The sequence below is a fragment of the Gorilla gorilla genome, chromosome 7 (assembly GCF_029281585.2).
Source record: "Gorilla gorilla gorilla isolate KB3781 chromosome 7, NHGRI_mGorGor1-v2.1_pri, whole genome shotgun sequence".
Taxonomy (NCBI): Eukaryota; Metazoa; Chordata; class Mammalia; order Primates; family Hominidae; genus Gorilla; species Gorilla gorilla.
Window position 1 is genome coordinate 105,811,317 of NC_073231.2, and position 25,876 is coordinate 105,837,192.

The 25,876-nt window shown below is 36.2% G+C and overlaps 1 protein-coding gene and 1 non-coding gene across 18 annotated transcripts in view; one reads left to right on the plus strand and one right to left on the minus strand.

Moving 5' to 3' along the window:
* Positions 1–25,876, minus strand: part of RGS22 (regulator of G protein signaling 22) — a 164,498-nt gene that overhangs the window by 27,302 nt on the left and 111,320 nt on the right. For 14 of the 17 annotated variants that reach the window (XR_008667633.2, XM_055348123.2, XM_055348117.2 and 11 more), the window contains 6 exons: positions 24,265–24,437; positions 22,542–22,704; positions 19,588–19,746; positions 16,787–16,855; positions 7,822–7,983; positions 2,304–2,483 (listed from right to left, as the gene is read on the minus strand). Coding sequence is in view for 16 of the 17 variants with exons in the window: in XM_055348123.2 (XP_055204098.2) it covers positions 2,304–2,483; positions 7,822–7,983; positions 16,787–16,855; positions 19,588–19,746; positions 22,542–22,704; positions 24,265–24,437 (906 nt within the window). In the remaining variant the exon portion in view is untranslated. The remainder of the gene's footprint in view (positions 1–2,303; positions 2,484–7,821; positions 7,984–16,786; positions 16,856–19,587; positions 19,747–22,541; positions 22,705–24,264; positions 24,438–25,876) is intronic. The other 3 variants (XM_055348115.2, XM_055348122.2, XM_055348113.2) reach the window with 1 other exon arrangement.
* LOC115935703 (small nucleolar RNA SNORD77) lies at positions 24,926–24,992 on the plus strand. Its single transcript, XR_004071322.1, has one exon. It is a non-coding gene; the product is annotated as a small nucleolar RNA SNORD77 (small nucleolar RNA).

A 25,876-nucleotide genomic window follows, 5' to 3' on the forward strand; every position in this document is an offset into this window, starting at 1 on the left:
CTGTCAGCAGTTTTAAATTTACTATTCAGCCCTTCTGCTCAACTTTGCTCTCATATCCAATTTGATCTTACTCCTTTCTGTCATGATATATTTCTTCTCACATCATTCATTTATGTGTCCAAAAAATGCCTTCTCTATGCCTGGCATTTGGACTGCAAAGATAAATAAGAACCATTCCCTGCCCTCAAAGAGGTTACAATCTAATGGGAAAGTCAGACGTGAGAACAATTACTTTCAATTTAGTGTGATAAGTGTTACGACAGAGGTAAAAACAAGGGAGAGAAGATGATACTGCAAAAAGCTCAGGAGAGAAAGCAGTAAGGGCCACTTATGAGACTACAATTATTTCAATTAGACTAGGGCAGAGATGGCAGGGAGTGATAAAAGATGTAGCTAGAGAGATATCTAGGAGTATGGACTTCATTCTGAGGGCAGTGGGAAGTATCTGAAATAGTTTTAAAATTATTATTTGTAGAGACAGGATCTCACTATATTGCCCAGGCTGGTCTTGAACTCCTGGCCTCAAGCAATCCTCCTGCCTTGGCCTCCCAAAGTGCTGGGATTACTTACAGGTGTGAGCCAGTGTGCTGGGCCAGAATTGAAATACTTTAAGCAGAGAAGTGACATGATCAGATATACATTAAAAAAGGATTGCTCTGTCTGCCCTGAGTTGGATGGTTTGGAGAGAACCCAGAGGCCGGGAGTTTCTGTAATACATTATGAGTCATGTTGCAGATCTAAAGTGAGGTAGTTGAGTGGAGGTGTGGATAGAATGACAGATAACGAGGAGACAACTAGGTAAGTTTTAGGAACAGATTAGATACAGAGGTAAGGAAATGAAATAGAGGGAAGACATGGAGATGGCCAACCAGATCTGTGGCTTGTATCCTGGGGTAGGAGGCAATGCCATTCTCTAAACTTCCTTGGGAAAACAGGAATAACAACAGATTCAGTGTGATGCGGCCCCTAAATAAAGATTATTTATTTTCAGATGCTCTAACGTCCATATTTAAGATATATCTAGGACTCCCTTTTAGAAAATCAGGTAGAAGTCATAGGCTAGAAGACTCCAATAAAATTCTTTGGTTACAATCCCTGAAGAGTATACCAGAACTGAACGGTATCGGCAGCTCCAGACATTTACTGTCAGACTCAAGGCCTTTGGTATCGATGGGTAAGTCCTGGCCTGGTTACTAGGAAACCCAGGCTAGGTTAAGCTATCGCTAAGATCGTTTCATTAACAGATATTACCATTCTGACACCATGTTTCTCTATAGCACGTCCTCAATCATTCCTCTATATTTCTGCCTATTTTAATGCATAATTTGGATTGTGAGTCCACTTTTAGTTCCTTAGAGGACTTAGAACACAGCTGGCTCTCAAATGAATCTAAGAATAATCGCCTTTTTCCATGCTCAAGGGCAATAATACCCTAAATCTCTGTTTCATATCACTTCATTCATGACATGGCCTTCCCTATTACCTCTATTATAATTTATTTTTCTTAATCATTTTTTAGGAACAACATCACTAAAAGGCTTTTTAAAATGCAAATAAATTATGTTCACCAAGTCACTGTTTTCTATTATTTATCTTAAAAAGAAGTAACTTGAGCAGGTTAACAGGCACAATTTTCCTTTCATGAGTTTGTATACTTTATGTTGGTAGAGTACTTAAATCTCCTCTCACTTATTTTATGAGCTATGTGAATATTCCAATCTTTAAAAATACACAAATCTTGGGACACACATATTTTACACATTTTTGTGGTAGCAGATATTTTAAAAGGAAATACGAATAGTGGAAAAGAAAGGAGGAATTAGCTGGAGGTTAACAAGTTAAAAACAAAAATGGTAACCATGGAAAGCCAAAAGGTAATATTTAATTTTATTTACTGTATATGATCACGAAAAAAACTGCATTTAAGTTACTAGCTTTTTATATTTCAGTCACATATGCAAAGATTATTTAAATTAAATAGAATAAGTCCCAGTATTGGGAGGACTGGAACCTTGTCAAATATGAATAACGTACAAGCTTTAAAAGGATATCTATCTTTTTAATTTTTATTTACTTTTTTTTAGGTTTTTTTTTTTTTTTTTTTTTTTTTAAGAGACGGGGTTTCGCTATGTTGCCCAGGCTGGTCTCAAACTCCTGAGCTCAAACAATCTGCCTGCTTCAGCCTCCCAAAGTGCTGGGATTACAGGCGTGAGCCACCCCGCCTGGCCCAAAAGGATATCTATCTTTAAAAGGATTGTCAATCTATTTTAAAATATGCTTAGCCACATGCCCTGATCTCTTACCTGTGCCTCTCTAAATACATATGGTCCTAACTCCTTCCGGTGTTCAATAATCTTCTGGGCTTGCTCTACTGGAATGTCAATTTGTAAAGCTGGTGGAATACTGGAATTAATAAAGCAGTTGATAATAGTTGTAATCTTCTTCTGGATGACAGACTCATCACAATGAGAATGGCACAAGTCCTGAACAGAAGGAAAGATAGAATGGTATATAATTAATGCATTACTAGAACACTTAATAGAACTGTATCAATATGTGTTTCAATTAATATATGCATTTCAACTTTAGGTCAAGAAGGCAGTGGGATATTTCAAGGCTGTCTTTAAAAAATTATAGATTTTCTTTCTCTTGGATTTGAGGAACCTAAGACTTTGATACATCTACATTACATAAATACAGATTTCATATAATCCTGATCACTTATTCCTCTAGGCAAAGGAATGACATTAGTATCTACTTTGACTCATTTAACAACCGTATAATGAGGGCCTGTTATACACCAGACACTGAGCTGAGCCTCAAGACACAGCCCCTACCCTTTTAAGGTTCAATCTCCACTGGAGGAGAAGTTTGAGAACATGTTGCTCCTATTTTGGATAGTTAATAAATGTTATGATAGAGGTATACATAGTATCCTAGGAGAACATTGAGAATAGGCACCTAACTCCGCCTACAGGTGGATATAAAAGCTTTCCCGTCCAGTCCTGCTTCTACGCCAAGGTGATTTAGGCTCAAAAAGGTAGTGGGCATGCTGGTTGTCAACAGGTGTGCCATTCTATATCTTTTATTATCTATGTTGTGTAGTTACCCTATCGTATTATCCTCTTTATAGATAACCTAAAATTAATGATCATACATTAAAATGAGCCATTTAAAAAAATGTCAACATTTATTTTAGACATGGGGGTACATGTGCAAGTTTGTTGTATGGGAATATTACGTGATGCTGAGGTTTGGGGTACAGATCCTGTTACTTAGGTAGTGAGTGTAGTACCCAACAGGTAGGTTTTCAACCCACCCTCCCCTCACTAGCTGTTCTAGTAGTCAGCAGTGTCTATTATTCCCATATTTATGTCCATGTGTGCCCAATGTTGAGCTCCCACTTATAAGTGAGAACATGTGGTTTTTGGTTTTCTTTTCCTGCATTAATTCTCTTAGGATAATGGCCTCCAGCTCCACCCACACTGCTGCAAAGGACATGATTTCATTTTTTATGGCTATGTAGTATTCCACAGTGTATACGTACCACATTTTCTTTATCAATCTACTACTGATGGGCACCTGGGTTGATTCCATGTCTTTGCTATTGTGAATAGTGCAGTGATGAACATATGTGTACATTTATCTTTTTGGCAGGATTATTTATTCTCCTTGGAGTATACATCCAGTAATGGGATGGCTGGGACAAATGGTAGCTCTGTTTTAATTTCTTTGAGAAATTTCCAGACTGCTTTCCACAGTGGCTGGACTAATTTACATTCCCACCAATAGTGTGCAAGTGCCCCCTTTTCTCTGCAGCCTCACCAAGCAGCTGTTATTTTCTGACTGTTTAATAATAGCCATTCTGATTGGTGTGAGATGGTATCTCACTGTGGTTTTGATTTGCATTTCTCTGATGATTAGTGATGCTGATCATTTCTTCATGTTTCTTGGCCATTTATATACCTTTTGAGAAGTATCTGTTCATGTCCTTTGCCCAAAATGAGCTAGTTTTAAAGTCACAGGTGTAGGACTATCATTTTTTTAAATAAAGAGGTAGTTTAGCTCAAATTATGGCATTTCTCTGTCAAAGACATTATTTTCCAAATCATCAGAAAGCAAACAAATTTGGAAACTTCTCACTTTAGGCCCAGAAATGAACCAACATTTATTAAGTACCCAGTATATGCTGGGCATTGTAATAGCTCTACTATGGATATTACAAAAGAAATAAAAATTCTGATGTCTTTCATGTAAAACTTTATATATAATTTGGTATAAGTGTGAAAAACGCTTAATATAATGTTACATTGTGACAATTAGCACTTCATACTCAATTTAGCATCACCTTAGAATAAAGCCTATTTAGGCCAGGTGTGGTGGCTTATGCCTGTAATCCCAACAATTTGGGAGGCTGAGGCGGGCAGATGGCTTGAGCCCAGGAGTTTGAGACCATCCTGGGCAACATGGTGAAACTCTGTCTCTACAAAAATATACAAAATATTAGCTGGGTGTGGTGGTGCATGCCTGTAGTCCCAGCTACTGGGGAGGCTTAGGTGTGAGGATCACCTGAGCTCAGGGAGGTCGACGCTGCAGTGGGCCATTATCACACCACTGCACTCCAGCCTGGGCAACAGAGTAAGATGGTGTCTCAAAAAAAGAAAAGAAAAGAAAAAGCCTATTTTATATTATTTAATTAGCCTCCTAACTATGGAATATAAGGCTTGTGAAATAAAACAAATTTGTGAAACTATACAATTATAATTTTGAGTAAAAGGACAGCATTTGGTCAGAATTATAACTGATTTTTTTTTCTAATTGTTCTGCCCTGTTGTGCCATTAGCTTAGTTAACTCTTGCCTATTATTAAGGTCTCAGTTTAAGCATACTTTCCTCTAGTAAGCTTTCTGTGACTCTCAGTCCAGGAGAGATGTCCATCTCAGGTACTCCCATAGCACACTGTGCTTCTTCCCTTGTTGCACTAATCACACTCTTATAATTGCCTTGTCTACCACTCATTTGTCCTTCTTCTGATACTATATGCTCTAACAGGGTAGACTGTTTTGATCACAGTTGTATCCTCAGGATTTGGCCTGCCCCTTGGTAGGTGCCTAATAAATATTTGTCGGATAAATAAATCCTTCCAGTCTTTTCTTTACGGACACACACACACACACACACACACACACACACTTTAGATTAAACCATACTGATTTTTAGTAGCTAGTTTTTAAAAAAGATCAATGAGCAGAACATCTTTTCCCATCACTGATTATTCTCCTGGAACATTTTTAACGGCTAGAGAATGTTCTACTATATAGATATATCATAATTTAGTAACCAACGTCCTTGTTTTACAACTGGGTTCTTTCCAACTTTTCACAATCCCGAGTAATGTTTGACTAAGATTACTCCAGCCATCTCTTTGTATATTACCACAATCAATACTGAGAAGCAGCACAGCTGAGTGGTTAAGGGCATGGGCTTTAGCAATAGAATGACCTGATTCAAAGTCTAGCTCTACCAGTTAATTAGCTGTGTGATGTCGGGAATTTCTTAGCCTTTCTGTGCATTAGTTTCATCTGTGAAGTGATGAGAATGACATCGTTGACCTCATGGGATTCTTGTGAGAATAAATTCATTATTACATGAAAAGCATTAAGACAATATCTGGCACATAGTAAACACTTAATAAGAGTAAGCCCTATAAGAGTGAGCTCGGTTAGACTTTATCAAAGTGGAATAAATGCCTTCCAACTGGCAAACTCCCTCATGGTCCAATGCAAGTATCATCACTCTTGCTGAGACCTCCCTGACCTATTGTCCCCATACCCCATCATTCTCTCTGTGCTAAAACTATACCTAGTCAGAACATGGATCAGAATCAATATTATTTCCTAATATTTGTTCTCATGGATGTCTTCCTGCCTGAAAGAGGGCAGTGTGTTGTATTCACCTTTTTACGCCTACAATTTAGCATAATAACATTTGATACTTAATAAATGTTTGTTATATGAACAAATTTACTCCTATAGCATGCTTTTTAATAGCTACCTAGTATTGTAAGTCTGTCATGCTATATTGTAGAAAAGATATTAAAATGGAGACCAAGGGCAGCCTTAAAGGAGAAAGTCATAAAACTAAGGGTTCATTGTGTATAAGTCTATAGTTGGTTTTTAAAATACCTATTTTACAAAGTTTATCTCATTACCTCTTGTCCTAGCAAGGTTAGACTTGTTCATATTCATATTAGTTTAAAGATAGTTCCACCCACCCATAATAAAAAAATTATCTATTGTGGAAAACACACTCTACCTCCTTTCTAATTCTCAGAAAAATTATTTTAATATTGCTCATGTGAAAGATTGTGAAAAAACTTCTCTCAAATTTTTTTTTACCAGCCTGGGCATCATAGGGAGACCCCATCTCTCCAAAAAAATTAAAAATTAGCCAGGCATGGTGGTGCATGCCTGTACTCCCAGCTACTTGGGAGGCTGAGGTGGGAAGATCGCTTGAGCCCAGCAGGTCAAGGCTGCAGTGAGCTGTCATTGTGCTACTGTACTCCAGCCTGGGCAACAAAATGAGACCCTGTCTCAAAAAAAAAATTGTTTTTTAATACTATAGTCTCAGCTGAGAATAGTACAAAAACTGTTGATAACAGAAAAGGGTAGAAAACAATTTTACTGTATGCTGGAAAAGCTTGGAAATAAATTTTATTGAGCAACTACTAACTGTATGTTGAGCAACTGTATTAGTGTCACATAATATACAGTTATAGGCCATTTGAAAGCATTATGCTCCTAAATTGTTAATTTTTATTCCTCATGTTTACAATGGGATGGAATAGACTGCTTGCAAGGAAATGAGCCTGCTACCTCTGGGAGCATTTAAGCAAAGACTGAAATACCTTTCAGTATTTCTATACAACATTTCTTTATTCAAGTCTAGACAACATAACATGGAAAGTCCCTTCCTCCTCTTCAATGCAAAGATTCTGTATGATTACATTAAACACTTAACCCTGAAAATAAACTGTCTTTGTACCTAGCCATTTCTCTTTTACTTATTTTGTTAAGAATTTGGCTATTCTTTTTCATCTCTAATTCTTTCTAATTCTTTTCTCTTCTCTGTTGGTTTATTTATCCATAATCCAGTATCTTTGATTACTGTTACTATAAATATGGCTGGGAGGGATTCTTACAAAGAGCTCTTGGTTGTATGGATACACCAAATATAGACATTGTTAGGAAAAAATATGTACAGTACATTTAAGAGATAATTGATGTGTAGAAATATAGTTAAAACTCTCTTCAGGAAGGTTCTCATTAAATCATATGTATGTTAATACCTGAAAAAAACCTAATACAGGTTGAGTATCCCTTATCTGAAATGCTTAGGACCAGAAGTGTTTTAGATTTTGGATTCTTTTTTGGTTTTGGAATATTTGTATTATACCTACTGGTTGAGCATTCCAAACCCAAAAATCCAAAACCTGAAATACTCCAAGGAGCATTTACTTTAAGTATCACATTGGCACTCAAAAAGTTTCAGATTTTGGAGCATTTCAGGTTTCAGATTTTCAGACTTGGAATGCCCAACCTGTGTTATCATTCCAGGGCTCACTCTTACTCTTCACTGTATAATAATAAATGTATCTAGAGATTGGACAATAAACATCTCAATATTTATATACTGGTAGGAAGAAGATAGCAAAATTGGGATATCTTATACAAATCTTGTGCATAAAGTTAGTTAAAAATCTGATATTTTAATGCATTTCCTCCTCAAAACAGGTGGTTTTCTCCAGCTCCCAATACAATACCTTATATTTTTGTACTTCTTGCCAAAAGAGTAAACCGTTTTCCAATAAATCTCCTTTTAGAGCCACAAAACGTTGAAATTGTCTTGAAGTAACTGGATTCAATAATGCTTTGCGAAAAGCAATGATTTTACAAGATGAAGAGATCCACTTACTCTCCACAGGCTGTCCAAAACAGAGAATATAGGAAATTAGCTCATTAATTAGGCTAACAATTACCAACTTCTATCTCCTATAATTTTGCCTGTTGAAATTCCTGGCACGGCTATAATAGAATTTCGCAACATTTTCACCTATTACTTTCTCTTTTGTCTCCTTTATATTTTTATGGCTTCATTTTTAGGAGGTAGAGTGAAAAAGAAATGACTAGATGATTTAGACCGTATGACTACAATGTTTAAAAATGTTAACAGTTATTACAGCTTGAGATTATGGTGAAAAACTACTTTTTAGTGCATTGTATGAGTTCTGTGCTTAAACAGAACAAAGTAATCATAATGTTATGATTATATGTTATTACATTATTTATTTTATTATTACATGTATATATTAATATATAATTCTCCTGCCTTTTAAAAAGTAAAAGTAGTTAAACATTTAATATATTTCTCATTTTTAAGAAAAAATTATCAATTGATTCTATAAGTTAAATAATTTACTATAGAGCTTCACTATAATTTTATCCTGAAAATATTATATTTTTAGATGAGACATCTTTATGTTATTTTTAATAAATTATGATTAAAAATAATGATAACAAATAATGATTATTAATAAATTATTTTAATAAAATTCCTTTGACTGATGGTTTACTTTACATAACATAAAAGCTAGAAGCACCCATGACATTTTAGTAACACCTAAAGGTATTTTTATCAACATTTATTTTCTATCTTTACAATTTGGAAATATAAAATATCTACTTTTTAAAATTTTGCCCATTTAAAATCACATATTCAGCCCCATTTAGCCTTTCAGATTGAAAACATAAGAAATCGATTTTATTGAATTCACTAAATAGATTTTAATATTTAAGTTCCCCGAAGCTGATTTTTAGCTTACAACCATGCAAGGAAGTATCATTCCGAAGACAATGATTTAGATGGATTTAGCAACACATAAAATAAATTCCTTGAAACAAATATGTGACCATCAATTTAAGTGTGTAGAGAGTTATATTTTTAAAAAGTGCCATGGTAACACAAAGGAAGGAGTAACTAATTCTGCCTGGAGGAGTAAAACGTTTACAGAGAAGGGCCTTGAGGATGACATCTGAGTTGGAAACTGAAAAGTGAAGGCGACTCCAGGCAGTCTAGATGAATGGTAGTGTCATTAACCCGGATAAAGTGAATAGATGTCCATCACTATTTTAGTGAGACACATGTCATGTTCTGTGGACAAAAAGTTAAGACCCCCACCATATGGTCCATATTAAAATTATAGCCCTACAGATAGGAACAACTATGTATTAGACTCGGACGTTTATTTAAAACCCACTCAGCAAATAATATTTTAAGATCTGCTTAAGATACTAAAACTTAGAAATTTAAAACCTGTAATTTAAACAAAATAATAAAATATATGTAATAATTATATAAAAATAATTCCATTCTATGTAATATTTCAATCAAAATTATAGCAAAAAACAAACATTAAAAAAGTTTCTTTTCAAGAGGAAAATACACAAAAGAGCATATTAACAGTTACATACATTCCTCCAATATTCAAATAAACATCTATTTTTGTTAGTTAGCAGAGGGTCACCTAGGTCTAGTTGGACATTTTATTAGGACCTGTGGAAGGATAAATACACATAAACTTATAAGCTCAAAAGGAAGACTATGTTTATCATGCTTGTTACAAAGTAAAACAGGCCATTTCTAGCCAGGTATTATATTGTAGTGGTTTTAAGTCACCAAAATGATAGTTATCTTAATTCTTTTAAAGCTAAAATTCTATCTTTTTGCTTTTAATATTTTTATTTCTATTTCAATTTGATTTGGTTTTTTATGTGTGCTCCTGCTCGGCAAAGTGCCCTTGTAAGGATGCCTGAGAGCAGCATACAGTTATGATTAAAATGCAGTTCTAAATAGAAGGGATAATGTGCCAGGCGTGCTGGCTCACGCCTGTAATCCTAGCAGTTTGGGAGGCCAAGACAGGTGGATTGCCTGAGCTCAGGAGTTCAAGACCAGCCTGGGGAACATGGCAAAACCCCATCTACACCAAAATTGCAAAAAATAAGCCGGGTGTGGTGGTGCGTGCCTGTAATCCCAACTACTGGGGAGTTTGAGGCACGAGACTTGCTTGAACCTGGGAGGCAGAGGTTGCAGTGAGTTGAGATTGTCCCACTTCATTCCAGCCTGAGTGACAGAGCGAGACTCTGTCTCTAGATAGATAGACAGACAGACAGACAGACAGACAGATAGATAGATAGATAGACAGACAGATAAATGAAAGTCATAATGTAAGACGATTTAACCTGCTGATTCTGCTGCATGCTACTCATTTGTTGTGTAATTTACTCTCAATAATAAACTGTCATATGTTGGAATGCACAGCTTGTCTCAGTAAATCCATGACATGCAGAATAAAGAAAAAATACATACTTAAGGCAATCACACACTTCTAAGGTTGAGCAGGTCAAGGATTTCTTTAAGAATAGAGCTCCTTATTCAGGAGGCGAAGGCGGGAGGATCACTGGAGCCCAGGAGTTAGATGTGATAATGAGCTATGATCATACTACTGCACGCTAGCCTGGGCAACAGAGCAAGACCCTAATAATAAAAAATAATTTTTTAAAAAAGAACAGAGTTCTGAATTCCAAGGGCCGACGGGAAGCCTCTAGCAGGGGACTCTGGCCTTGCGGAGGGACCCTGTTTCCCGTTTATTCCCCCTGCCTTTTCACCCAATAAAACCCAGCTTTATTCACCCTTTAAACCATCTCCAAGCCTAAATTTTCCTGGCCGTGGGATGGACAAGAATCCAGTCTTTAGCTGAACGAAGGAAAAGTCCTGCAACATTCTTGGCATGCAATGTGGGGGCTCTTGAAGAGATGTATCAGAATTCTACAATGCATCTGGTTCTTGGGCAAGTCACTGAAACGTGGGTCAGATGTTGAAAGCTGCTGTACTATGATGTGAAAATAAAGCCCACCGCAGCTCAACAAGGCCTACTGCCTCTAGACTCCATCTCTGTGGGCAGGGCATAACTGAACAAAAGGCAGCAGACAACTTCTGCAGACTTAAACGTCTGAAGAGAGCAGTGGTTCTCCCAGCACGGCGTTTGAGCTCTGAGAACGGACAGACTGCCTCCTCAAGTGGGTCCCTGACCCCCATGTAGCCTAACTGGGAGACACCTCCCAGTAGGGGCTGACAGACACCTCATATAGGCAGCTACCCCTCTGGGACGAAGCTTCCAGAGGAAGGATCAGGCAGCAATACTTGCTGTTCTGCAGCCTCCGCTGGTGATACCCAGGCAAAGAGGGTCTGGAGTGGAGCTCCAACAAACTCCAACAGACCTGCAGCTGAGCGACCTGACTGTTAGAAGGAAAACTAACAAACAGAAAGGAATAGCATCAACATCAACAAAAAGGTCATCTACACCAAAACCCCATCTGTAGGTCACCAACATCAAAGACCAAAGGTAGATAAAACCACAAAGATGGGGAGAAACCAGAGTAGAAAAGCTGAAAATTCTAAAAATCACAGCACCTCTCCTCCTCCAAAGGATCGCAGCTCCTCACCAGCAACGGAACAAAGCAGGATGGACAATGACTTTGACAAGCTGACAGAAGTAGGCTTCAGAAGGTCGGTAATAACAAATTTCTCTGAGCTAAAGGAGGATGTTGGAACCCATCGCAAGGAAGCTAAAAACCTTGAAAAAAGATTAGATGAATGGCTAACTAGAATAAACAGCGTAGAGAAGATCTTAAATGACCTGATGGAGCTGAAAACCATGGCACGAGAACTTCGTGACGCATGCACAAGCTTCAATAGCCAATTCGATCAAATGGAAGAAGGGTATCAGTGATTAAAGATCAAATTAATGAAATAAAGCAAGAAGACAAGGTTAGAGAAAAAAGAGTAAAAAGAAAAGAACAAAGCCTCCAAGAAATATGTGACTATGTGAAAAGACCAAATCTACATTTGATTGGTGTACCTGAAAGTGATGGGGAGAATGGAACCAAGTTGGAAAACACTCTTCAGGATATTATCCAGGAGAACTTCCCCAACCCAGTAAGGCAGGCCAACATTCAAATTCAGGAAATACAGAATACACCAGAAAGATACTCCTCGAGAAGAGCAACCCCAAGATATAATTGTCAGATTCACAAAAGTTGAAATGAAGGAAAAAGTGTTAAGGGCAGCCAGAGAGAAATGTCGAGTTCCCCACAAAGGGAGGCCCATCAGACTAACAGCGATCTCTTGGCAGAAACCCTACAAGCCATATAAGAGTGGGGGCCAATATTCAACATCCTCAGAGAAAAGAATTTTCAACTCAGAATTTCATATCCAGCCAAACTAAGCTTCATAAGTGAAGGAGAAATAAAATCCTTTACAGACAAGCAAATGCTGAGAGATTTTGTCACCACCAGGCCTGCCTGACAAGAGCTCCTGAAGGGAGCACTAAACATGGAAAGAAACAACCAGTACCAGCCACCACAAAAACATGCCAAAAGTAAAGACCATTGATGCTATGAAGAAACTGGCATCAATTAACAGGCAAAATAACCAGTGAACATCATAATGACAGGATCAAATTCATATATAACAATATTAACCTTAAATGTAAATGGGCTAAATGCCGCAATTAAAGGACACAAACTGGCAAATTGGATAAAGAGTCAAGACCCATCAGTGTGCTGTATTCAGGAGACCCATCTCACATGCAAAGACACACATAGGTTAAAAATAAAGGGATGGATGAAGATCTATCAAGCAAATGTAAAGCAAAAAAAAGCAGGGGTTGCAATCCTAGTCTCTGATAAAACAGACTTTAAACCAACAAAGATCAAAAGAGACAAAGAAGGCCATTACATAATGCTAAAGGGATCAATTCAACAAGAAGAGCTAACTATCCTAAATATATATGCACCCAATACAGGAGCACCCAGATTCATAAAGCAAGTCCTTAGAGACCTACAAAGAGACTTAGACTCCCACACAATAATAATGGGAAACTTTAACACCCCACTATGAATATTAGAGAGATCAATGAGACAGAAAATTAACAAGGATATCCAGACCTGAACTCAGCTCTGCAACAAGCAGACCTAATAGATATCTACAGAACTCTTCACTCCAAATCAACAGAATATACATTCTTCTCAGCACCACATCACATTTATTCTAAAATTAACCACATAATTGGAAGTAAAGCACTCCTCAGCAAATGTAAAAGAACAGAAATCACAACAAACTGTCTCTTGGACCACAGTGCAATCAAATTAGAACTCAGGAGTAAGAAACTCACTCAAAACCACACAACTACATGGAAACTGAACAACTTGCTCCTGAATGACTACTGGGTAAATAACGAAATGAAGGCAGAAATAAAGATGATCTTTGAAACCAATGAGAACAAAGACACAATGTACCAGAACCTCTGGGACACATTTAAAGCAGTGAGTAGAGGGAAATTTATAGCACTAAATGCCCACAAGAGAAATAAGGAAAGATCTAAAATCGACACCCTAACATCACAATTAAAAGAACTAGAGAAGCAAGAGCAAACAAATTCAAAAGCTAGCAGAAGGCAAGAAACAACTAAGATCAGAGCAGAACTGAAAGAGATAGAGACACAAAAAACCCTTCAAAAAATCATTGAATCCAGGAGCTAGTTTGTTGAAAAGATCAACAAAATTCATAGACTGCTAGCAAGACTAACAAAGAAAAGAGAGAAGAGTCAAATAGACGCAATAAAAAATGATAAAGTGGATATCATCACTGATCCCACAGAAATACAAACCACCATGAGAGAATACTATAAACACCTCTACGCAGATGAACTAGGAAATCTAGAAGAAATGGATAAGTTCCTGGACACATACACTCTCCCAAGACTAAACCAGGAAGAAGTTAAATCTCTGAATAGACCAAAAACAGGCTCTGAAATTGAGGCAATAATTAATAGCCTACCAACCAAAAAAAGTACAGGACAAGATGGATTCACAGCCGAATTCTACCAGAGGTACAAAGAGGAGTTGGTACCATTCCTTCTGAAACTATTCCAATCAATAGAAAAAGAGGGAATCCTTCCTAACTCATTTTATGAGGCCAACGTCATCCTGATACCAAAGCCTGGCAGACACACAACGAAAAAAGAGGATTTTAGACCAATATCCCCGATAAACATCGATGCGAAAATCCTCAATAAAATACTGGCAAATCAAATCCAGTAGCACATCAAAAAGCTTATCCACCACGATTAAGTCTGCTTCATCCCTGGGATGCAAGGCTGGTTCAACAAATGCAAATCAATAAACGTAATCCATCACATAAACAGAAACAATCACAAAAACCAGATGATTATCTCAATAGATGCAGAAAAGGCCTTCAACAAATTCAGCAGCCCTTCATGCTAAAAACTCTCAATAAACTAGGTATTGATGGAACATATCTCAAAATAATAAGAGCTATTTATGACAAACCCACAGCCAATATCATACTGGATGGGCAAAAACTGGAAGCATTCCCTTTGAAAATCGGCACAAGACAAGGATGCCCTCTCTCACCACTCCTATTCAACGTAGTGTTGGAAGTTCTGACCAGGGCAATCAGGCAAGAGAAAGAAATAAAGGGTATTGAAGTAGGAAAAGAGGAAGTGAAATTGTCCCTGTTTGCAGATGACATGATTGTATATTTAGAAAACCCCGTCATCTCAGCCCAAAATCTCCTTAAGCTGATAAGCAACTTCAGCAAAGTCTCAGGATACAAAATCAATTGCAAAAATCACAAGCATTCCTATGCAATATTAACAGACAAACAGAGCACCAAATTGTGAGTGAATTCCCATTCACAATTGCTACACAGAGAATAAAATACCTGGGAATCCAACTGACAAGGGATATGAAGGACCTCTTCAAGGAGAAATACAAACCACTGCTCAACGAAATAAAAGAGGACACAAACAAACGGAAGAACTTTCCATGCTCATGGATAGGAGGAATCAATATTGTGAAAATGGCCATACTGCCGAAAGTAATTTATAGATTCAATGCCATCCCCATCAAGCTACCAATGACTTTCTTCACAGAATTAGAAAAAAAACTACTTTAAACTTCATATGGAACCAAAAAAGAGCCCGCATTGGCAAGACAATCCTAAGCAAAAAGAACAAAGCTGAAGGCATCACGCTACCTGACTTCAAACTATATTGCAAGTCTACAGTTACCAAAACAGCATGGTACTGGTACCAAAATAGAGATATAGACCAATGGAACAGAACAGAGGCCTCAGAAATAACACCACACATCTACAACCATCTGATCTTTGACAAACCTGACAAAAACAAGAAATGGGGAAACGATTCCCTATTTAATAAATGGTGCTGGGAAAACTGGCTAGCCATATGTAGAAAGCTGAAACTCAATCCCTTCCTTACACCTTATACAAAAATTAATTCAAGATGGATTAAAGACTTAAATGTTAGACCTAAAACCATAAAAACCCTAGAAGAAAACCTAGGCAATACCATTCAGGATATAGGCATGGGCAAGGACTTCATGACTAAAACACCAAAAGCAATGGCAACAAAAGCCAAAATAGACAAATGGGATCTAATTAAACTAATGAGTTTCTGCACAGCAAAAGGAACTACCATCAGAGTGAACAGGCAACCTACAAAATGGGAGAAAATTTTTGCAATCTATCCATCTGACAAAGGGCTAATATCCAGAATCTACGAAGAGCTCAAACAAATTTACAAGAAAAAAACAACCCCATCAAAAAGTGGGCAAAGGATATGAGCAGACACTTCTCAAAACAAGACATCTATGCAGCCAACAGACATGAAAATATGCTCATCATCACTGGTCATCAGAGAAATGCAAATCAAAACCACAATGAGATACCATCTCACGCCAGCTGGAATGGCAATTATTAAAAAGTCAGGAAACAACAGATGCTGGAGAGGATGTGGAGAAAAAGGAATGCTTTTACACTGTTGGTGAGAGTGTAAATTGGTTAAACCATTGTGGAAGACAGTGTGGCGATTCCTCAAGGATCTAGAACTAGAATTACCATTTGACTTAGCAATCCCATTACTGGGTATATACTGAAAGGATTATAAATCATGCTACTATAAAGACACATGCACACATATGTTTATTGCGGCACTATTCACAATAGCAAAGACTTGGAACTGACCCAAATGTCCATAAATGATAGACTGGATTAAGAAAATGTGGCACATATACACCATGGAATACTATGCAGCCATAAAAAAGGATGAGTTCATGTCCTTTGCAGGGACATGGATGAAGCTGGAAACCATCATTCTCAGCAAACTATCACAAGGACAGAAAACCAAACACTGCATGTTATCACTCATAGGTAGGAATTGAACAATGGGATCACTTGGACACAGGGCGGGGAACACCACACACTGGGGCCTGTTGGGGGGTGGGGGGCTGGGGGAGGGGTAACATTAGGAGAAATAACTAATGTAAATGATGAGTTGATGGGTGCAGCAAACCAACATGGCACATGTATACCTATGTATCAAACGTACATGTTATGCACATGGACCCTAGAACTTAAAGTATATATATAAAAAAAGAACAGAGTTCTGATAGAGTCACATTTTCCTCCAAATTCCATTCATCAATTAAAAACAGTATCAGTGCTCAGTTGTCAGTTTAGAAAACAGTGTGTCCTCAGTGAGGATTTTTGAACAAGAAGGGGAAAGAAAAACAATACTTTAACAGAGCAAAACTTACAAGAGGAAGAATATAATAAACATTACTTGCCTTCCAGACCCCAATTTTCTTTTCAGCCTTCTGTAGTAAGAGCTCTTCTGCTATGTCTTTCATCTGTACCTGAAAGCAAAACCAATTATTTTATCCCAGTTATTCAGACTAAAGGCTTGAAATCATTTACTAATTAAGTAGCTAAAAAAATGAGATAAAGGTTAACTTGGACAAGAGATAGTGAAGTTTAGGAGAAAGAGGCTCAAACTTAAAAATGGAAGCCCTGTGGTCAGGTACCAAATTCTTCTGAACACTCTATCCTCATCTGTAAAATAGAGATAATACTATCCGACTGTTATTGCCCCAAATGATGATAGTTTCACTTGAGCTCACATGGGAACTGAAGCTGGAAAGACAATTACGACTTCTCAGACTTTTTAGCTATTTTCTAGCCATATACTTTCACAACTAATTTTAAAAGAGTACTAAAAGTTACTCAACATGGAAATACAGTAGATATTTCTTGGGGTTATTGCCTATTCATATCATTTCCCCTTTCTTGGGAACCACTCATAACAAACCTGTGCTATTGACTCTATCTCCCTGTCCATAGCAGATAGATCCAGAAGCAGATCTAGAGAGATAAGGACTAGAATCACTGGGGCTAAGTCTTTTTGATAGACAGAGCCAGGAGGAAAGATCCGAGAATTCTTGCTGGGTTCCTAGGGCTGTCCTGGCCTACATCTTTTCTAAAGCTTGGACATCAACTCTTAAGTGTGTGAGATGCCCCAGCAGCATTTTAGAATCAATCCTCACCCTTCCTTTTGTCTTTGGTTCAAGGTTGCCAAAATCAGTTTATTTTGCTGGCCCACCTAAAGAACGCTAAGTCAAGAAATGACTATGCATTACAATAAAATTACAGTGATAAACATAATGAGGAAACGTGGTAAATAATATTAGCAAGCCAGATGTCCTTTTACTTGACTTTGGATAGAGAATTGGAGTTAGCCTAAAGAAAGACAATGAGGAGATTTGAGTTTTCCCAAAACTTATTTCCAGAAACATTTTTCCTAAAGTCAATCCTCCTTCTTCATACTATAAATTCTGTCTTCCCAGCTGTACTGTGTTTTCCATAAGTTGCTCAGCTCAAATGACTAAGGATATTTCCAAACAAGTAGGCCACAAAGTGTTTGAGAAACTGAATATAGAATGAAGCTTTTCAGGTTCTTCCTGATTAGTATTAATGACATGTGGCTTTGCATACTAAAATCCAAAACTGCATGTTTTCTGACCCCTGTGTTATTTTTATAAAGATCAGGTTTGCCTGAAACCTAAAAACAAGGTGTGCTAATGACATTTTAAATTATCAAAGAAATACTTCTTATAAAATAAAAACAAGGCAAAGCAAAGACAAACCCACTTTACAAAATAAAAAGTAAAAATCCTCACTCCCCAAACCCATTCCCAGGAGGCAGATCTTTTTAGGTGTTTTTCTACCATAAGCATAAACATACACGGATGGATGGATGGATAGATATGCATAGACAGAGACGTAAGTAAATGTAATGGGATTACCTTCTATACATTTTTCTGCATCCTGCTTGTTTTGTTCAATAAATGACATCTTTCATATAGTACATGTGGAAATCTCATTTTTATTTTTTAATCTCATTTTTTAAGGAAATCTGCATATTTTTCCATAGTACAGAATTATCATAACTTATCTAATTCTTCTCCCATTTGATATTGCAATGAATATCCTTGTATAACCTTGTCCACTTGTGTGAGGACTTAATCATATTAAAAATAACAACTATATTAATAGATAACATTTGAGTGTTTGCCATGTGCCAGGCACCATTCTAAGAAACAAAGCACATGTTAATTTCACTTCATTTTTCAGAACAACCTTACTAAGTAATTACTATGACCAACTCAATATTTCAAATGAGGAAACAATTTATGAAACTTAAAGGTGGTACAACTAATATGTGGCAGTGTTGAGATTAAAACTTGGCAGTCACAGCTGGGCACTGTGGAACTTTCCTATAGTCCTAGCAACTCAGAGGCTGAGGCAGGAAGATTGATTGAGCCCCAGTGTTTCAAAGCTGTAGTGCGCTATGATTGTGCTTGTGAATAGCCACTGCACTCTAGTTTGGACACTGAGACAACAGGGTGACCCCTGACTCTCAAATAAACAAAAAACCAAAAACTTGGGAATTTTGACTCCATGTTTTAAAAAAAAATTATTATTATTATTATTTTAGAGACAGGGTTTCACTCTGTCACCCAGGCTAGAGTGCACTGATGTGATCATAGCTCACTGTAACCTCGATCTCCTAGACTCGAGCAATCCTCCTCCTTCAGCCTTCCAAGTAGCTGGGACTACTTGGTGTCCCAGCTGTGGTGCTTGCCACCACACGTGGCTGACTCCATATTTCAAACCATTCTCAACAGAAGTACAATGACTAAGGCCTGGCATGGCATCTCACACCTGTAATCCCAGCACTTTGGGAGGCCAAGGCAGGAGGACTGCTTGAGCCTAGGAGTTTGAGACCAGCCTGGGCACATAGCAAGACTCCATCTCTTCAAAAAAATTTTTTTCAATTAGCTGGGCATGGTAGTGCATGCCTGTAGTCTCAGTTACTTGGGAGGCTGAGGTGGGAGTATTGCTTGAGCACAGGAGTTCGAGGCTGCAGTGAGCTAGGATCACACCACTGCACTTCAGACTGGGTGACAGAGAGATCCCATTCCTTAAAAAAAAAAAAAAAAAGGACAATGGCTGGGTCACCAGGTATGTACATTTGAAGTTTTCAGAGGTACTGACAACTGCTATCAAAAGATTATACTAATTTATATACCTTTATCTTCTGACGTGCTGCAAACTGTTCACTTGCAAGAAACAATGGCAGCCATACATTTTCTAGCCTATTTTGCACATGCTTCTGGATTTCAACTAGAACAGGTGCATCAAGCTGCTCATGAAGAATCTTCCCCCAGCCACCACTTAAATGCATTACCTAAGAAAATTAAAATGGAAACAGAAACTACTGTGCTTTCTAAAAGAAACACTAATAGTCATTAATTCATTCATTCACTACAAAACCATTTGCTGCACCCTGAGGGGTGCCAATTTTCATTTTCTGTATAACATCTCCTGGCTATACTGAGCAATAATTCCCCTAAAATCAGACAGACAATTGTGGTTTATGTGCTGGTTGTTTTAGATGTATGATTTGTGCTTACTTATGATACATCAAAAAGAACACAGAAGTGGGATTTTTATCCTGTGTGACCACAGCAATGGCATTTTTTTCCCTCCATGGACTCAGTATCTCCAACTGAAAAATGAGGACATTAGTCTATTAGTTTTCTAATATCCTATGAATCTCTGATTCTAGTCACATTGATCCACTTAAGAATTTTCTTCTGTGGATGAGGAAAATGTGTTCATTAGTTAAAAGACAACCTTGACTCAGATATTATAAATACGTATATTACCAACAAATGTTGGGTTGGAGATAGGATGATGGCAGCTGTAGTGCACTATGCACCCAGAACAGTGCAGTTGTAGTGATAGCAATGTAGGGCTTTTCCAACAACCTCTAAGCAGAAAACAGAGGCAACAGGAAACAGAAAAAGGTCATGTTTTATAGATAATAAGTACCATTTGTAAAACACAACTTCTTTGTGATCTAAATTTTCCTTCTGCTTAATGATTGGCTTCAACAAGCTACTAATGGCTTTTTCCTGCCATAACTCATTCTTGTTTCTACCTGTTTCTGTGTACATACCACTCAAAATTTCTGGATTGCTCAGTGGAACAACTGCCCTCTTCTTTGTTCTCCTTTGAGCAATAATGTTAATATAATACCACTACTAATACTATTGTTTTATATAAAAACAAAAAGGAAATCCTCTTCTTAGTTCTCCTTTAATAATATCATTAAATAATATCAACACTAATATTTTTCTGTATAAAAACAAAAAAGAAAAAGAAAAAAAAGACTACCTTGCTAATCAAAGAGCAAATTGGCTGCACAACTGAAATCTGGACTAGCACTATCTTTATAAAACAATGTGATGCAGACATCCTTAAGTATAAAATACATTTTAAAAGTGATGACAAAGACAAACAAAGATAATTGGGGAAAATCCTCTGTAGTAAGCACATCTATTTGCTATGATAGCAATGGGTGACTTTCACTGACTTAGATTCTCAGCATGTTGTGTGTACTATGGAGGATTCACACAGTAGCATGAGATACCATGAAACCTCACGCAATGTAGCACAAGCCAAATAGAAAACAAATGCTTTCCATGTGTTTATTTCATACTTGTGCTTATTGAGACACCCAACCACTTTTGCTAATGTGTCCCAGATTTGTATCTCAGGGAACTAAGGACAAAGCATTTTTGTCAAAGTTGCTTAATTCCAGAATTCCTGCTCCCTCTCGCTCCCAAAGACTTTTGCCAATTTCTCCTGCACCCCAAAGATCTAGCTTTTAAATTTGGTATGCCTTACTTGTGAACCTCTCTGAGTTTTTCTTTAATTTACTGAATTTAGCATTAATCTGAAATTTGTATTTTATTAATATATACCATTAGAACATGCATTCTTGTAAACTACCAAACAAAAAAAAAATCATAAACTATACATTACATCTTTAGGTATGAATGTAATATTAACAAACTTCAAGCTAAATAAATTATAATAATTATTTATATTTCAAAAGTATAAAAATTGAGTCATATTTCATGAGCAGTGTTACATGAACACAAACCTACTGCTGAATCCCAATTTTATATATATATATATACATATATATATATATACATATATATATATTTTTTTTTTTTTTTTGAGACACAGTCTCACTCACTCTGTTGTCTAGGCTGGAGTGCAGGGGCACAATCTCCACTCACTGCAACCTCTGCCTCCTGGGTTTAAGGGATTCTCCTGCCTTAGCCTCCCGAGTAGCTGGGATTACAGGTGTGTGCCACCACACCTGGCTAAGTTTTGTATTTTTAGTAGAGACAGGATTTCACCATGGCCAGGCTGGTCTCGAACTCCTGACCTCAAACAATCTACCTGTCTTGGCCTCCCAAAGTGCTGGGATTACAGGCGTAAGCCACCGCGCCCAGACCAATCTTATATTCTTGCTGTCAATCTAATGACACTGTAGTTATTTAGTTATTAATAAATTGTGATTAAGGCCATAGGACTTTGGTCCAACAAAATGTTCTAACTGTCCTGGTTAATAAAAATAGTTTCTGGGGAAAATACAATTGTAAGGGGGATTTTCTTTTCTTTCTTTTATAATATTTGCTCAAGGTTCCATAGTAAAGAGGATTTTCAAAGATCGATTATATTTAGAGTAATATCAGTTCAGAGAAGAACAGAAAAGTGGTAGAGATTTAGCTTAATGGTTGATAACAGCTGTTTTCCTACATGTTGACAGGTGCAGGGAGCTTGTCCATCTTCTTCACCACTTTATCTTGAGCACCTAGAACAGTCTGGCATAGTGAAGGCACTCAAATTTATTGAATGAGTCAATGAGTAGGTGAATAAAAGTTATTTTATTCTATAAACTACTTTTTAGAGTAACACATTTTTATACTATATAATGTTTGAATATTAAAGACATTTAATTTATAGATGCTCATAAATACCTAAATAAATATCAAAGGTCTTTAACACATTAGTCATAAGCAAAAGAAAATAAGATAAGAGACTTTCAGGTTGTTGGCAAAAATAGAAATAAAATACCGGTTTTCAAACATCAATTAAAAAAATAGGTTTGCATGTTGATACCTGGTTCTGCTGATACAGAGAAGCTGGACTGTTGGATCCAAAGAAATATTTTTTATTAAGGTATTTGTTTTTAATGTATATAGATTTTGCCTTCCTTTGATTTCGATCTCTGTAAGTTATTCTCCGGAATTGCTCAATGTCTGTCCAGCACATAAGATCCATGCTAAAATGAAAACAAAAACAATGTATAGCTCTTCATATTTCTTCCTCTAAATTCTAGTAAACACCCGATTGTTGTTTTGACAGAACTTAGAAAGTGGCTATCTTGACTAGTAGCATTAGATCATGGAAATAACGAACCCAATATTGTATCTCTGATCCCTTTCTAGGCTAGTTCACTCGACTCTATTACACTCCTAATCCTGGCTAAATATATGAATGATGACAAAGGAATTTTGGGATCAGAAAAAAAAATCCGTCACCATTATTGGTGGGATCTCAGAGTTCTTTCACTAATTTCATCAATTTCAAAAACGAGAAAATTTCCAAATACGTCATGTCATTCGACAAAAGGTCAAATTTAGAATAATCCTCATATTGATGGGTACCAAAAAATAGAAAGCTTGAATAAGGGCCAGGCACAATGGCTGATACCTGTAATCCCAGTACTTTGGGAGGCCAAGGCAGGCAGGCAGATCACTTTAGGTCACGAGTTTGAGACCAGCCTGGCCAACATGGCAAAATCCCATCTCTACTAAAAATAGAAAAATTAGCTGGGCGTGGTGGCACATGCCTGTAATTCCAGCTGCTGCAGAGGCTGAGGCATGAGAATCACTTGAACCCAGGAGACGGAGCCTGCAGTGAGCTAGGATCATGCCACTTCAGCCTGGGCGACAGAGTGAGACCTTGTCTCAAAAAAGAAAAAAAAAGAATGAATAAGACCTACTATTTGATAGCACAATAGGATGACTATAGTCAATAATAACTTAATTGTACATTTAAAAATAACAAGGTATAACTGGATTGTTTGTAACTCAAAGGATAAATGCTTGAGGGAATGGATACCCCATTCTCCATGATGTGCTTATTTCACACTACATGCCTGTATCAGAACATCTCATGTACCCCATAAATATATACATGTACTATGTAGCCACAAAAATTAAAAAAATTAATAAATAAAAAATAAAAAGATAGAAAAATCCTCATTACAATGAAGGGAAACCATATACAGCGAAATTTGGCTCCCAGATCTAACCAGTTTGTGTTAACTAGGGAGAATATTAATAGGAAAAAAATATATTGAATACTTCAGTTTATATTAGATAAATATGTTATAAGGTTCCAAGATTCTGGGTAAAACTACAATGTTTCATTTATAAATCTGTTAATAAAAATTATAAAATATAATTTCAATATCTCAATGAAATATAAAAAGGACACATTCCAGAAATAGTAATTAAAATACCAGTCTAGAGAAATATAAAAGAAAGAAACAGTAGAAAAGAGAAAAAATAAAGCACAGTGGTATTTTAACTTAGCCAATGCTGAAAGTATCAACATTATGTAACCACTTAAAAGAACAATATGGAGGTTGCTACAATCAAAATGTACTCCATCTTTAAAAAGTTACCCATACAGATTTCAGATAATCATGTTTGTCAGTTTTTATTGACATGAGTAAAATCTGTTATAGCACCAAATCACTTTTATAATATGTTGAATCAAAAATAGTAGCTTAGAAAAATGTTTTCAGTGAGAAATATATGGTTATGTCCCTCACCTTGAAGAATGAGTCTCAAGAAACTGACGGAAATGTTCAAACTCCAGTTTGTTGTTAAGCAGATCACTAAACTTAAAATGCTTGTATTCTGCAGGAACATTATCCCAATATTCTGTTTGTTTAGAGACGTTAGAGAGTAATAAAATGCCAGTTCCAATTTCACAAGTGGTGTCCTAGTGAAATAGTACTTTTCAGCAAAAATCTCTTAAACACAACAGATTGTTTACAATTTTAAGTAGAGAAACTGAAAGAAAAATCAACCATTAGGCCAAAGCCATTTAATAATTCAATGGCAGAGTGGGTAAAGACTTTAGAATCTGGTAAAGAGTCTGGTTCAGATTCTAACATATCAAATTCTGTTCTGTTTATTTTCATTCCATTCCCTTCTTTTCATAAATGTTTAGTAAATATTTACTATACAAAGCACTTGCTTGTAAATTATTAACTTTGATATATTTTTCTAAGTATATAAGTAAAATGTCTTTTGTAATAAGAAAATAAAAATCATACATAATACTACCACTCAAAGATAACCACCATTAACATTTTTTAATATATCCTTCCAGTCTTACTTATATATATATGTGTAGTTTATAAAAAACAAAGAAAAGTATAAAAATAAAAATTAAAAATAAAAACAAAAATAAAAAGTGAAGATTAGATACTATGATGGTTGCATAGTTCAGCAGATTGAATTCATGAAGAGATTTACAATGTCTGATGTAGTTTCAAAATATAAAGATAGGATTATGCACCTATTTATAGTTTTGTGACCTGGTTCTTTTTCTTAACAATGTATCATAAACATAAAACATTCTTTTATAACATAATTTTTAAAAGTTATAGAGTAATACAAGCTACTTATCTAATAATACATCCTTCAAATATAATATTAAAATATAATATAAATATAATCGCCTTCATATAAAAGTTAATTTTTAGGTAATTTTATGACCTCTGATGTTTTGTGAACAGTTTACAAGCACGAAAGGGCAAAGGGGAAAAGAGTCTTATTCTTTGTAAGGCCCTTCCTTATATAATTCCTTACATAACTAATTCATCTCCCTATTTGTTTTTGTAAAGGATCCATGAGATAAGCTACCAATGTTTTAAAAATTAATTTTCCTTATGTAGAAGGATTGTGGATAGTGTTATAAAGTTTAGTTCATAGAGTTTACAATACAACCTTATATCTTGCTACCTTTATGGATTTTTATGTATCCTTTGCAAGCTAGTAGTAGTGTATCAAATAGAGAACTTCTGGATAAGAATAAAAATTTCAGATATGTACAAAGAAGAAAGTTTAAAAAAAAATCACCTGAAACCTTACCACTCAGAGTTAACTATCTTTAATATTTTGGTGAGTGTCTTTTCAGATATTTCTTTTTATACTTATGGATACATGCAGAAATACATATATAATTTTACATAAACAGGATCGATCATACCATACCAGTGTTTCTGTTCCAAAAATTTTAATATATCTTAAACACTTTCCAGGTCAATTAACTGTCATTTTTATGTAGATGCACAAATTTAATTTTATGGCTTTAAGGATTTATTATGTTTACTTAGCCAATCCAAAAGATTCAACTTTATGAATCAAAATAAC